The sequence below is a fragment of the Lipotes vexillifer genome, unplaced genomic scaffold (assembly GCF_000442215.2).
Source record: "Lipotes vexillifer unplaced genomic scaffold, Lipotes_vexillifer_v1.1 scaffold500, whole genome shotgun sequence".
Classification (NCBI taxonomy): Eukaryota; Metazoa; Chordata; class Mammalia; order Artiodactyla; family Lipotidae; genus Lipotes; species Lipotes vexillifer.
This window is the reverse complement of record NW_006778765.1, coordinates 690,445-703,413: the sequence shown is the minus strand read 5'-3', so window position 1 is coordinate 703,413 and position 12,969 is coordinate 690,445. Positions and strand designations below refer to the sequence as shown.

Below are 12,969 nucleotides of genomic sequence, written 5' to 3'. Positions count from 1 at the left end.
TTCCTGGTGGAGGGGACTAGTGCCTGTTTTGTGGTGTATGAGGCTATATCTTTTCTCCTTAGTGGGCAGGTCCACGTCTGGTGGTGTGTTTTGGGGTGTCTGTGGACTTATTATGATTTTAGGCAGCCTCTCTGCTAGTGGGTGGGGTTGTGTTCCTGTCTTGCTATATGGTTGGCATAGGTTGTCCAGCAGTGTAGCTTGCTGGTCGTTGAGTGAAGCTGGGTGCTGGTGTTGAGATGGAGATCTCTGGGAGATTTTCGCCGTTTGATATTATGTGGGGCTGGGAGGTCTCTTCTTGACGAGTGTTCTGAAGTTGGCTCTCCCACCTCAGAGGCAGAGTCCTGATTCCTGGCTGGAGCAGCAAGAGCCTTTCATCCACTCGGCTTTTGACCAATTATGGGAACTTTTATTCCTTTAATGTAGATCCAAATTTCCATTTAGTATCATATTCCTTCTGCCTGAAGAACCCTCATCCTGCTTAGCGGGCTCGGCTCGTCCGGCCGTGGGGATAGGGAGGACCAGAGGACCACCAGCACCAGGAAGCTGCCCACCACCAGCAAAACTCTCCCCAGGTCTGTCCTCAGCCTCGGCCCCACCGCTCAGCCCTAAAAGCTGCCCGGGTCCCCAACTTTTATTGTCCTTTCGGGCTGTAACTCCGGCCTTAACACCGGCCCCCCAGCCCCCGCCGCGGGGCGGGCGGGAAGGAAACCAGGAAGTCGCGGCGGCTGTTGCCGCAGCTCCACGTGGCTGATTTATAGCTGGGAGGATTTTTTCCTTCTTGAGTCATTATTATATTCAAAGGTCACAATAATTAGACCTTCACTATAAATTTCACCATGTATCAGTATATCAGCTCTTTCTATCCCTGTAAAGGAAATAAAAGGGCTTTCTGGAACACTGGTGAGCCGGAGGCAGAGAAGCTGGCAAGGACACCTGGGCTTCTCACTCTGCTTTCTTTCCCCAGTTAAGAAGGTGAGTGTGTTAAGGCTATGTTTGGTCAACGTTTCTTTAAACTGAAGAACATGAACTGTTGAGTAAATATCTCCGGAATGAAGTGTGAACCCTTAATTTAACGGTAGTAGAGTAGTCACCCTCTACTTTGCAGAGTACAAGTATCAGGGGCTGCTTCTGCTGGGGATTCTAGGGCTGAGGGAGTGAGTGGTGCATTACATGTTATGTGTGTGCCTACCCTGAGAAGCCATTTTGCTTCCCGTCAGATATGTATTCTTGGAGGATGAAAGAGGAAACCAAATTTAACTTTATTGTGTGTGTGTTTTCTTTTCCCGTCAATCCCTGATACTCCTTACACAGCACATTCATTTCATACCTTTTACATTAGAATTTATTTTTTATCATTAATATTACGATATTTCATTTTGCCTGTATTTTATTATTATACTAATCTTATTTGTTATTAATCTTTTTGTTTCTCTTATTATATTTTTGAGTCTCTCACTAATATATAGATGAATTTTGTTTTTTGCCTCTTTTTTTTTTTTTTTTTTTGGTGCTACGCGGGCCTCTCACTGTTGTGGCCCCTCCCGCTGTGGAGCACAGGCTGCGGACGCGCAGGCTCAGCGGCCATGGCTCACGGGCCCAGCTGCTCTGTGGCATGTGGGATCCTCCTGGACCGGGGCACGAACCCGTGTCCCCTGCATCGGCAGGCAGACTCTCAACCACTGCGCCACCAGGGAAGCCCTTTGCCTCTATTTTAAGAATTTTTACCTAATAGGATTTTCTTTCATCTCAATTATATTTATTGTCATAACTGATATGGGCTTTCTACTGTCCTTTGCTCTAGGCTTTCTGATTTTTTAATGCTCTCTTACAGCAGCTTTTGTACTGTATGATATATATTCTTACATGCATCTTTGTGCTGAATGATTATACATCCTGCATTTATTTATATTAGGGTTTCCTTTAGGATAGAAATGTCTAAATTTTTACTAACAGAAATATTAATACAGCTTTTAAATCTAATTTGTGCCTTTATGACCGGTTAATAAAAGGTATGACAACCCAACAGCCATAAAAACTAAATGTTGACCATAAAGAAGAATAAGCACTTAAAAAATAACACGTTCTAGGAAGGATGGGGGCAAGGGATAGTTAGGGAGTTTGAGATTGACATGTACACACTGCTATATTTAAAATGGATAACCAACAAGGACCTACTGTATAGCACAGGGAGCTCTGCTCAATGTTATGTGGCAGCCTGGATGGGAGGGGAGTTTGGGGGAGAATGGATACATGTATATGTATGGCTGAGTCGCTCTGCTGTGCACCTGAAACTATCACAACACTGTTAATTGGCCATACTTCAAGTTAAAATAAAAAGTTTAGGGCTTTCCTGGTGGCGCAGTGCCTAAGAATCTGCCTGCCAATGCAGGGTACATGGGTTCGAGCCCTGGTCTGGGAAGATCCCACATGCCACGGAGCCTGCACTCTAGAGCCCACAAGCCACAACGACTGAGCCCACGTGCCGCAACTACTGAGGCCCACGCACCTAGAGCTCATGCTCCGCAACAAGAGAAGCCACCACAGTGAGAAGCCTGCACACTGCAACAAGGAGTGGCCCCCGCTTGCCGCAACTAGAGAATAGCCCGCGTGCAGCAACAAAAGACCCAACACAGCCAAAAATAAAATAAAATAAAATAAATAAAAATATTAAAAAAATTTAAAAAGAAAATAACACATTCTATAAAGCACATGATATGATTCTATCCCTAGCATTTTTTGTTACTGGTGCTGTTTTTGAATCATTATAGGTTAAATGAAAAATTAATTTAAAATCAAAGTATGATTACTACCATTCTTTTGTTCTTCCAAGAAATGTCATTAATTTGCTTAGTCACTTACTTAACTGGTGTTGACCACCTCTACCTCTGTAAGATGGTGAAGCTCCACTCAGTGCACAGGCTTGTTATGAAGTTTCAATGTGATTATATAGCCAGAAGGGCTCTGAGAGAGTACAGAGCACTAAACAAATGTACACTGATATTACCATTGAAAACAGGTGACATTTTATGTGGCCACCATGAAGTAAGTAAGATATTATGGATGGAATTATGTAGGATTTGTAGTTTAGATGTGAAAGTGGAACTTGCCAATAAACAAGAGTTACTAGCAAAAAAAAAAACGACAGGAAACTCCTTTTAGATGGCCTGTAATACACCTATTATTTGGGTATATCTCATTTCCTGAACCACCAATCCTCTCATTTATTTTTCCACCTCTTTCCTGTTTGATTCACTAGTTCAAATGGGTTCTTTTTTTTTCTGTCTCTCTTATATTACCTTATTCCATCCTCCCACCCCCAATTTTTTAGATGAGGAAACTAAAGTTCGGGGAATTAGGATGACTTTTCCAAATCTCACAGCTTCTATCTACCATTTCATCTACCTAATCTATCTAATAGATGAAAGTATTTATGGTTTTAAAAACCAAGCTGGGATCATACATACTACTGACATACTTTTAAGTCAGTTCAAGTTGTTATACAAAGCCAGCTCTATGTTTGTATACTTGTAGAGCCACTGTTCTTTCATATCACTCTTTCTAGAGTAGCAGCAGAACAAAAAAGGAAGGGAAGATAAAGCACATTTGTTTTTTCAATCCTGTGGCAGAGAATACTTGGGACCTCATGTGCCAACACTAGATCCATGTTAGAGACTCCTGCTGTGAACCTCCCACCTCTGCATGAGCAGGGAGTCATCCTGAGCTAACTTTCTTTATTTTGGTTCATTATTTAACGTGTTCTGTTTTGCAGCAGCACTAACACACACAAAAGCCCAGTTAGACACTGAGGCTAGAGACAGTTGGCACTAGAAGTCAAAATAGAGCAGTTCCATGGGCAGAGACCTACTGGATTTGAGTCTTCCTTGTATGGCCTGAAAAGACATTTGGTGCAGATGCTCAAACAACGCATGTCTGAACACTGATAATGGACCCAGCAGATAATGGTCCTGGGTGGATGATGATCCACTGAAAATTGAGAAGGCCTAGTCTAGGAGAAAGAGAAATATGAGTTATTTCTTTACCTGACTTGCAAGTGAGAAGCAGAATTTTTCATTTAGAGTTATTACATATAAAGACATCAGACTCCTTTAATCTGTACCAAAATGAGAGTGACCCAATGGTCCTTTACCCATTTAAGAATGAGCTTCCATTTAAGAATGGCTCCTAAACAAGTCCCCTCAACTTAAGGCAGTTTCATAGATAAGGTAGTGATGAAACAAAGAACCCAAAGGTGTTGTTCTGAGGAAATGCCTGTGTCTATTCCAAATACAAGGAGAGGTTCCCTTCCAGGCATCACTCACAGAAGAGGCTGCCACCTTGTATTCCCACCCTCACAAAGCCTTTCATGTTATAGGGCATTCTCTGAACCCCTTTATTTTTAACATCACAGCACTGTTTGGATACGTTACATTATCCTTTGGATAAGATACATTATTATCAATGCAAGTTTTAGATGCTTATAAATTTTATCTTGGTTAAAAAAATTTTTAAGAGCAAAATTACACAGATTTAGTAATCATCCGTGGGTATGACCTCCAAATTGAAGTACTGGATGCTACTGTAAAACTCACCTTAAAAGCAGCATAGTTAAGTGGCTGTATCATTAAGGTCATATACATAGGCCTACATGACAAATGAAAACATAAAAACATCAAGCGTCCAACTATTCAGCAAATATGTAATTGGGCCTCAAGATAAATCTCCAGTGAAAGCATCATTAAGGATTCAAAGAGTGATGTATCAAAACCAAACCTGATAATGTGCCTTGGAAAACTGTCAGATGACTCAGAATATGGCTATAGTGATGACAAAGACCTAATGGCATGGTTGCACATAAAGAATTCAAATAAAATCTTCTCATAAAATGTGGAAGTGGGGAAAAAGCAATACTTCTCAATTTTACATAATATGTGATTGAGTACATAGTGTGTAATAGACATTTTATATAATATGATTTAAAATATAACTAAAATGATAAATTTAATAGTCTAAGTAGTTATTTATTTCATTAAAGTTGGCCTAAAAGTGTTTGGACTTTTTTCAATGTGAAGTTGGAGAGTGGTCATCACATATTCAGAGGCATCTTGTATTTGGTCATATGTACTATTTATGGTCACCCTCCACCCATCCCAATGCTGGCTTTAGCTCCTTGGCATTCCTCTCCTTTCACATCCTAGGCTCCAGATTCAGCAAGCCTTGTGCCTGCCTGACAGTCCAGTCCCTCTGGCCAAGAACAAACATGATATCCATATCAGAATGAACTTCACAGTGGTTATTCGTTTGTGATTTTTAAGGTTTCTGGCTCACTAAAAAGCGACCTAGTTTTTACACCTCAGCTTCTTGTTGTGATTTTTTTTAAAAAGGATGTGGTGCCTTCCCAACACACATGATATTAAATATCTATAAAGCCAGAGCAGTGGTCATGACAAGAGACATACAGGGGCTTGAGGCCTGAGGCTGACTCTGAATAACAGAAGAAACAATGAGAAGGTCAACAACTAATGAGATATTTTGCTAATTCACTGATTAAAACTATACAAGAGATTTTTTTATCCTTGCAAAATTCTGTCCTAGCAAAGGCTAAAACACTATCAGTAGCTATTAGTAAAACCTTTAAGCTTCCAATTAAACCTAACAAACATGTCCCCTAATATTTATTGGAAAATATTACTTCTCCATAGGGCTGAATTCACTGTGCTGATGTGGATTTAAAACACTAACCCTAGAGGAATTCCGTACTGTGCACAAAATCGATTTTACAAACATGGAAGTGTCTTCGAAAGTCTGTTAATACTATCAAGTGGAAAAATTAACCTACATTTTAACTCTATTAGTCCTTCAAAAAACTTAAAAAAAAAACTATCTTCTCTGTTGAAAACAACGTCTTTCTTTGGCTTTTTAGAACTGATATATTAGGCACAGCTCAGAGAAAGGAGCTAAGAAGAAGCTACACATGAATCCCACTTCTTGAAAAGTGACATGTTAGTACTGAAAACTGTTGTTTTAGAAGCAATTAGGCTAATTAAGCTTGATAGCATGATTTCAAGAGAGATGCTGTGCAAGCCCCTATCCACAATGAGAATTTGCACTGAAGCAAGGAACAGCTGATATGTGCAGAGATGCAACTCTGGAGTGCTATCTATAAACTCCATGCCCTTAGAAAGGATAGAGTGGAGTAAGATGATAATGATGATGATTTTGGATTAACATTTAGTCCTTTTCAAGGGGAGGAAAGGACCTTGTATCAAGAAGCAGGTCCCGGGACTTCCCTGGTGGCGCAGTGGTTAAGAATCCACCTGCCAATGCAGGGGACATGAGTTCGAGCCCTGGTCCGGGAAGATCCCACATGCTGCGGAGCAACTAAGCCCGTGCACCACAACTACTGAGCCTGTGCTCTAGAGCCTGCGAGCCACAACTCCTGAAGCCTGTGACCCTAGAGCCCGTGCTCCGCAACAAGAGAAGCCACCGCAATGAGAAGCCCGCACACCGCAACGAAGACCCAACGCAGCCAAAAAGATAAAAATAATAAATAAATAAATAAGTAAATTTATTTTTTAAAAAAAGAAGCAGGTCCCACCACCCATCATTGAAGAGATTTCGTAAATGGAGAAAGGCTGTGACTGATGCATGAAAGGAAGAGGAAACCTGCCAAAATTTCCTTTGTAAGTTATTATTTCAAAGGAAGATCCTCATCACATCAAGTACACAACTCTGAACAAAACAGAGCTTAAGGCAAAATAGGTAATAAGGATACCTGGGCTTTTATTTTGAAATTAATAAAATGTGGTTGATTATACAAAGGTCCAAATTAAGCATAACTGTGAATTAAGTTTACTTCATGCCTGAATCAGATAGAACAGATAATTTAGAAAAATACACACAAATATTACGGTAAAGATATATTAACCTGGTGATTGACAGCATTAGATTTAATTTGAAAAAACAATATTGGGTTAAAACCAAAAGGGGAGAGATTTCTTTTTTTAATTCTCACAGTTAGAAATACACTTGCTTTAAAAACTCACTAAACTCACCATTGATCATGTTTTCAGCATTATGATTCATGCCTAAGTCTCCACAAGCAAAGGCATACGATATACCTGGATTCTGTGTTACTTTTCTTTGTTTTTTCTATTGTTTAACAAGAGTCAGGAGGAGATGCACTGCTTCTGTAAGGCAGAGCCCTTGGATGATGAACACTAAAAATAATGCCATGCTTGGCTGGTGACATAGATCAGTGGTGGCAGAAATGAAGAGTAAAACCTTAGCTCCTCAGAAAAACTGGCTTTTCTTCAAAGACAGGGCAACCTGACTTGTGATCATTCTTTGAAGCAATTTACATCAGTAGCCAGCTCAGTTACAACAGCTGGTGGGCAAGTATTAGACACAGATGACTCTTTTATAGCCAAAACACAGGAGAAATTAGATTATTAGCTTTCCTGTAAATACGTAATAAGGTTGGCTAGTCCTGGAGAGAAGAGGAATTGTGTATTACCAGACTTTTACTTTAGAATAGAATGTTCCAAGTTCAGCTGCTTCAGAATCACCTGGGAAGCTTATTAAAGATACAGTTGGCTGGGCCCATCCCAAACCTTTAGAAGGAAATCTTTGCATTTTCAAAAAATTCCCTATCCTACATAACCTGATGCGTCTGTGTCCTGCAAAGCTTGAGAACTTCTGCTCTCAAGGGCCGTGCTGGGATGTCTTATGTTGCAAATCATTAATATTTCTGAGGTCCATTACTCACGTGTAAACCTTAAGAACAAAATCCTTCTCTTCCTTTAATTCTGTAAGCGACTGCAGGACATCCAGGATGCTTAGGACTGCACAGCCATACGGCCGCCGATAGTGCAGATGAGCAGGGCCCTTCTTTGAGTCATTCAGGAGCATCCGGCCTGGGGCACAGCAGAAACACCAGTCAGACTGAGAACTCCATGCTCCTCTATAGCACCACCAAACTGTCATCCAAGGATGCCAGAGCTATAGGTATCTTAAGAGATTTTCTAAACTGGAAGACTGAAGATGAAGGGAGCCATCCAAGGATGCAAGTTTATTTATGTAGAGGAATGCCAAACAGGCCTTTGGCCAGGGCTCTTCCCCTGCACCACATTCAATTAATCATCCTTACTACCCACCTCAACACCAACAGTCCATTTATTAATCATATGTGAATGAAACAGTGGTTTCATGAATTTCTTAGAAAAACCAATGTGCTAATATATTTTAACTTCTTAGTTGAGTATTTCAGCTGACAGTTAAAAGTTATGTAAACAGAGATAACGAGGACAATGTACTATTCTTCCAACCAAATTCTTCCAGCCAAATCTGCTCCTGAACCACTGTAGGAGCAAGAAGAGTCTCAAAAAGTAGATGGGAGCTTGATTTTCCTGCTTACCAAGGCTGTGCTTATAGTGGCAAAAGGACTTGCAGATGCAGAACTGGAACCTCAACAAATGCTTTATCAAGTACAGCAAAACAAAAACCCAAAAGTACAGCAAAAGAGTTGTTTTGTTGTTGGCAAAACAACTCTTTTGCTGTACAGGATACGCCAGAACCCACTATGAAAGACGACTTGGTTAGTCATGGGCCCGCAAATTATGTCATAAACTTAAAATAAGACTGGACAAACGAACCACAGGTAGCAAAAATCTTGGATGGGGTAGAAGTGAGATACCATCCATCTAGTGCAGTAATGACAGTAACTCTAATTTTGTGGAAAATAGCATAGATACATACTTTTTGATACAAACAAAAGCAAAGGCCATTCACTACCTGTTAAGCTGGCAACCCTGGCAATGCATCATAAGATCTCTGAGGCAGAGGGCTGGTACAGAGGCAGAACATTAGATGGAGAGAATGTAAGAAAGCAGGCCACTTGAAATAAAAGGTATGGGTCCAAAAACAAATAGGAAGCAGAAAATGCTTTCATTTCTATCAAATTCAGCTATTGCAGCAGCTGAGCTTAAGGTACAGCTCCAGTACAAGCTGGACTGTAATCCTAAAACCTGAAGTACCTGAAGTAATCCTAAGACCTGAAGAGCTAGGCAGAAGACAAAAGTCATACACAGTAGATATCCCAAGTTGGGGTGGTCTTAGTCATGTGAATTGATAAAGTGAACCGTACCTATTCGTATCACATGGGCAACTATATATAAATCTCTCTTCATATCTTTGCTGCTCAGATCCTAAGAAAAGAGAAAAAATAAAGGCAATGAATACATAGAAAATAATTAAAATTTCATTTTGAACCTCATAATGGTTTGCTTTTGCTGCTTTTAGCATATGCTATAGGTGGGGGAAGGGGATTAAAGCACATAGCAGTTTAGTGTTTATAAGATTCCTGCAGGGAAAGCCTGGACATCTTATGTGCCCTTGGAAGATTATTTTGTTGACAATATTTTTCCAGCTCTTATTTAGACCACCTATTTCCGAAAGTTCTCACATTAGAAATCTCCATGACATTGACTTATCCATGTTTATTCCAAAATCATATAAAAACATTCTGTAACAAAAGAAATTTCCAATGCAGAAAAAAAAGAGGGAAAACACCAAAAGGCTCATTAATGACTGAAATTCTGAAAGTTTACTCTCTACTAATTTTACATTTATTCTGCTGTCCACAAATGATTATTATACACTAGATATGTTCCCTTGAAAAGCGATTACTTTGGTTTTAGTGACACCTCAATAATTAGATCTCCCATTTCTAAATTTAGATATGTATCATTTATGCTGAAGTATAAAGCTGAAAATAATTTTATCTGGAAAATTTTAAGGGCTTCCTTTAAGTAAACAAATCTCATCCAGAGTCACTTTTAAAATTAGAGTTATAAAAATAATTTTATACATTATTTATGTGTAGAACACATTTTGAAAAAAAATGTTTGAGTATATATTTATACTTTATTTAACACATTATACTCGAAGTAATAAAACTTCCTTTAATATGTATTGTTTCAGACTTTCACCAGGTCATCAACTGCTGCTCACTCCCAGCCACTGTTATGAATTAATGATGATTGAAGGAGTAACCTCTATCTTTAATGGGACAGGTTCCTGTGATTTCCCTTTTGCTTCTAGGAAAAGGTCCCTTAGTTCCATTTCCTTCCCATCTTTCATCTTTTGATTTATCCCAGATACTTATCTCTTTTCAATAAAGCAGGAAAAGGGACAATCAAGCAGCAGTCATGATTTTGAATGAGCTTTGGATCCAGAATCCCCATGTTTGCTTTATGTTTATGTTTACCCTGTAGCAGGGTTAGGTCTAGGGTGAGGCAAGCAAGCCATCCAAGGTATAAAATTTAAGGTCTCATTCTCAGGATCCTGCGCTTTGCTTGCCTCACCATAATCCCAGCTCTGCCCTGTAGAGTGGTCCTGAACATATGAAAGAAAAGGAGACATTAAAAAGTAATTTGTAATGGTGAAATTGAAGCTTTTAGATTCTAGATGGTTATAATATTTTGCCAAATTCTTGATGGAATAATGAAATATACTTACAATGAAATGGGTTACAAAATAATTTAACATAAATGTTATCTCTGGAATCACAAAGATATATTTTTGCATGAAAGTTGTCTTTTGATATTGAAATATGATGTTTTAGACTCCATTTCAATAATTCCTTTAATTTAAAATGATATCCTCCAAACAGTACTACATTTTGCTAAATATTAAGATGACTACTAAAAAATAGAAATTAAAAAACAGATTACCATTTTTATACAATTTTTGGGATAGAAACATGTGTATTACTAAAAGATATGTAAATGTTTGACACATTTCAAAGTGAAATGGTCTTCTACATAGCTTAGATTGTGTTAATCCAAACTATCAAATAACCGGTATAATTATAAATCCCAATATACGTAAAGAATTCAAGCCAGTTACCAAAGATGATCAAACACTAACCAGATGGGCTGTACACAAGAGCATGGGATCTCTCCTTTGGTTCTGTTCAGGTGAATGAAAGGAAGAAGTCTAAAATGTAATTTATAGTATTTTCTAAATGGCTGGGTAGGGGCTCTTTCTTACCATGTTGTACATGGTACCCAGAACATTCTGTGGTATTTATTTGAGGTCAGTAAAAATAAGATGACAATAATCAGTACCAGAAAATATTTTAAGTAAAATTATTATTTGCGAGTTCCACATAATTTCAGTGTCAAAATTCAGTGTAAAGGCTATCTTATTAGATATGAGCATGGTTAAACACAGTTACCATAGAGTTATGTCACAAGACCTGTAAAACCAAGGTGGGGAGAGGTGACTCACCCACCAGTCATCTGGTGAGCAGGGTTTGAATTTAGATTTATTCACTGGACCTTACCCTCCAATCCTACATAACTAGGAAGCTGGTTCCCAACTACCTGGTGGGTAGAAAGGACAGTGACTCAGGGATCAGCATCTTGACTCAGTTACTAATATTTCATCTGAAACATGGAAAAGTCAATTCACTTTCCTGTGCCTGGACTACCCTTTTTCTGTAGAGATAATAGGATTTACAAATACAAAACACAGCCAATTTATTCATTCTTATGCTGCAGAAAAGGTGGCAGTATTTTAATAAATGATGTTATTGCACTAATAATTTAATTCATTCTTAATTCTAAGAAAGCACTACCTAAAATTCTATTTTGAAATGTGAAAAAGTAAATGTAAAAAATATGATGCCAATTAATGCAGGGAAAACAACACAAGTTCATTCTCTGAGCTGATCACTCAACTATAATAGAAAATAAACATGTATTCATTTATTTATGTAACAAATCATTAGTATTTGCCAGGCACTGTGTGTGAGGCACTGGATATCTAGTAAGGAGCAAATACACAGACATGCTCTCTCATGCTCATACCACACAGCCATTGTTAACCATGAAAGTCATCAAAATCCTCACTGTATTAGACATTTACATAAATATGAAACACCTCCTTCTTGGATAAAATTCTTCTTGTACAGGAAGCTCTGAAATCTAACATAGTCAGAAAAAAACAGGATTTACCAAGAGCAAGATTGTGCATGGATAATGTGACTGTCTGTAATGTGGCTCTGAAGTCAGCTTGAGTAACCCTGCAAAACTGTTCCATTTGTATGGTTCCCTTTTCTTGATGCTAAGGTAAGCTAACATGCTGGCACTGACCACAGCTGTACCTGCATTTTCTTGCATTTACTCGAAAACTCTGTAACACGTATGCCAATCTGGAAAACTCCTTTGGCCCACAGGAGGAACTCAAGTCTTAGATAGTCAGAAAATAGTTTCCACCAAAATTATCATTTCGTATAAACTTAAAGTAAAACATGAAAATCCTGGCTAGAACAATCTTGTTCAAAAATCTTCTAGGCTTTGAAAAAATTCCTCAAATTATTTTTGGGGGGGATCTTTAAAAAAAGATCCAGGGCTGTACTGCAAAGGGAACTACAAAAGTGGGTACTTTTAGCAGCCTTGTGCCTTCTCATTGTGGCAGAACAAGAGCACGTCATAAGTGTTACGTGCATCTCTGATTTATAAAGCTGGAGCTACAGCCTAGGCCTCTGGGCCCCTATAGATAATTAAAATGCTGTTAAATGAAATTTTGATTTACTATATAATTACATTCAAATATCATAATTAAGTTCATTTTTCAAGAGACAAGGACTGCACTCATCACATTCAAGGACAGCACACACACACGCACGCACACACACACACACACACACACAGCTCTGTTCCCACAGTGCCAAAGAACAAGTAATCGACAATTTCTTTTGCTGCTTTAACCAAACAATATCAGAGCACGAGGATCTATAAAAGACTCCTAAGGTCACTGAGACATTCTAGACAGATGGGTGTCTCATCTCATTCTAATCCTGTTTCAGGAAGGTGGCCCCAGAGAACCAGCTCAGTGTTCAGGTAGTCTCACTTCAGATGCTCTCCCCCAATATTCTAACCTACATCCCATTACCTGCAATTTGGA

The 12,969-nt window shown here is 38.9% G+C and overlaps 1 protein-coding gene across 1 annotated transcript in view; it reads right to left on the bottom strand.

The window, feature by feature from the left end:
• The window catches only part of DOCK3 (dedicator of cytokinesis 3), a 391,142-nt gene that overhangs the window by 126,045 nt on the left and 252,128 nt on the right, over positions 1 to 12,969 (bottom strand). Inside the window, exons 11-12 of the mRNA XM_007451883.1 lie at positions 9,143 to 9,203; positions 7,766 to 7,913 (exon numbers count right to left, since the gene is read on the bottom strand). Of these exons, the coding sequence (XP_007451945.1) occupies positions 7,766 to 7,913; positions 9,143 to 9,203 (209 nt within the window). The remainder of the gene's footprint in view (positions 1 to 7,765; positions 7,914 to 9,142; positions 9,204 to 12,969) is intronic.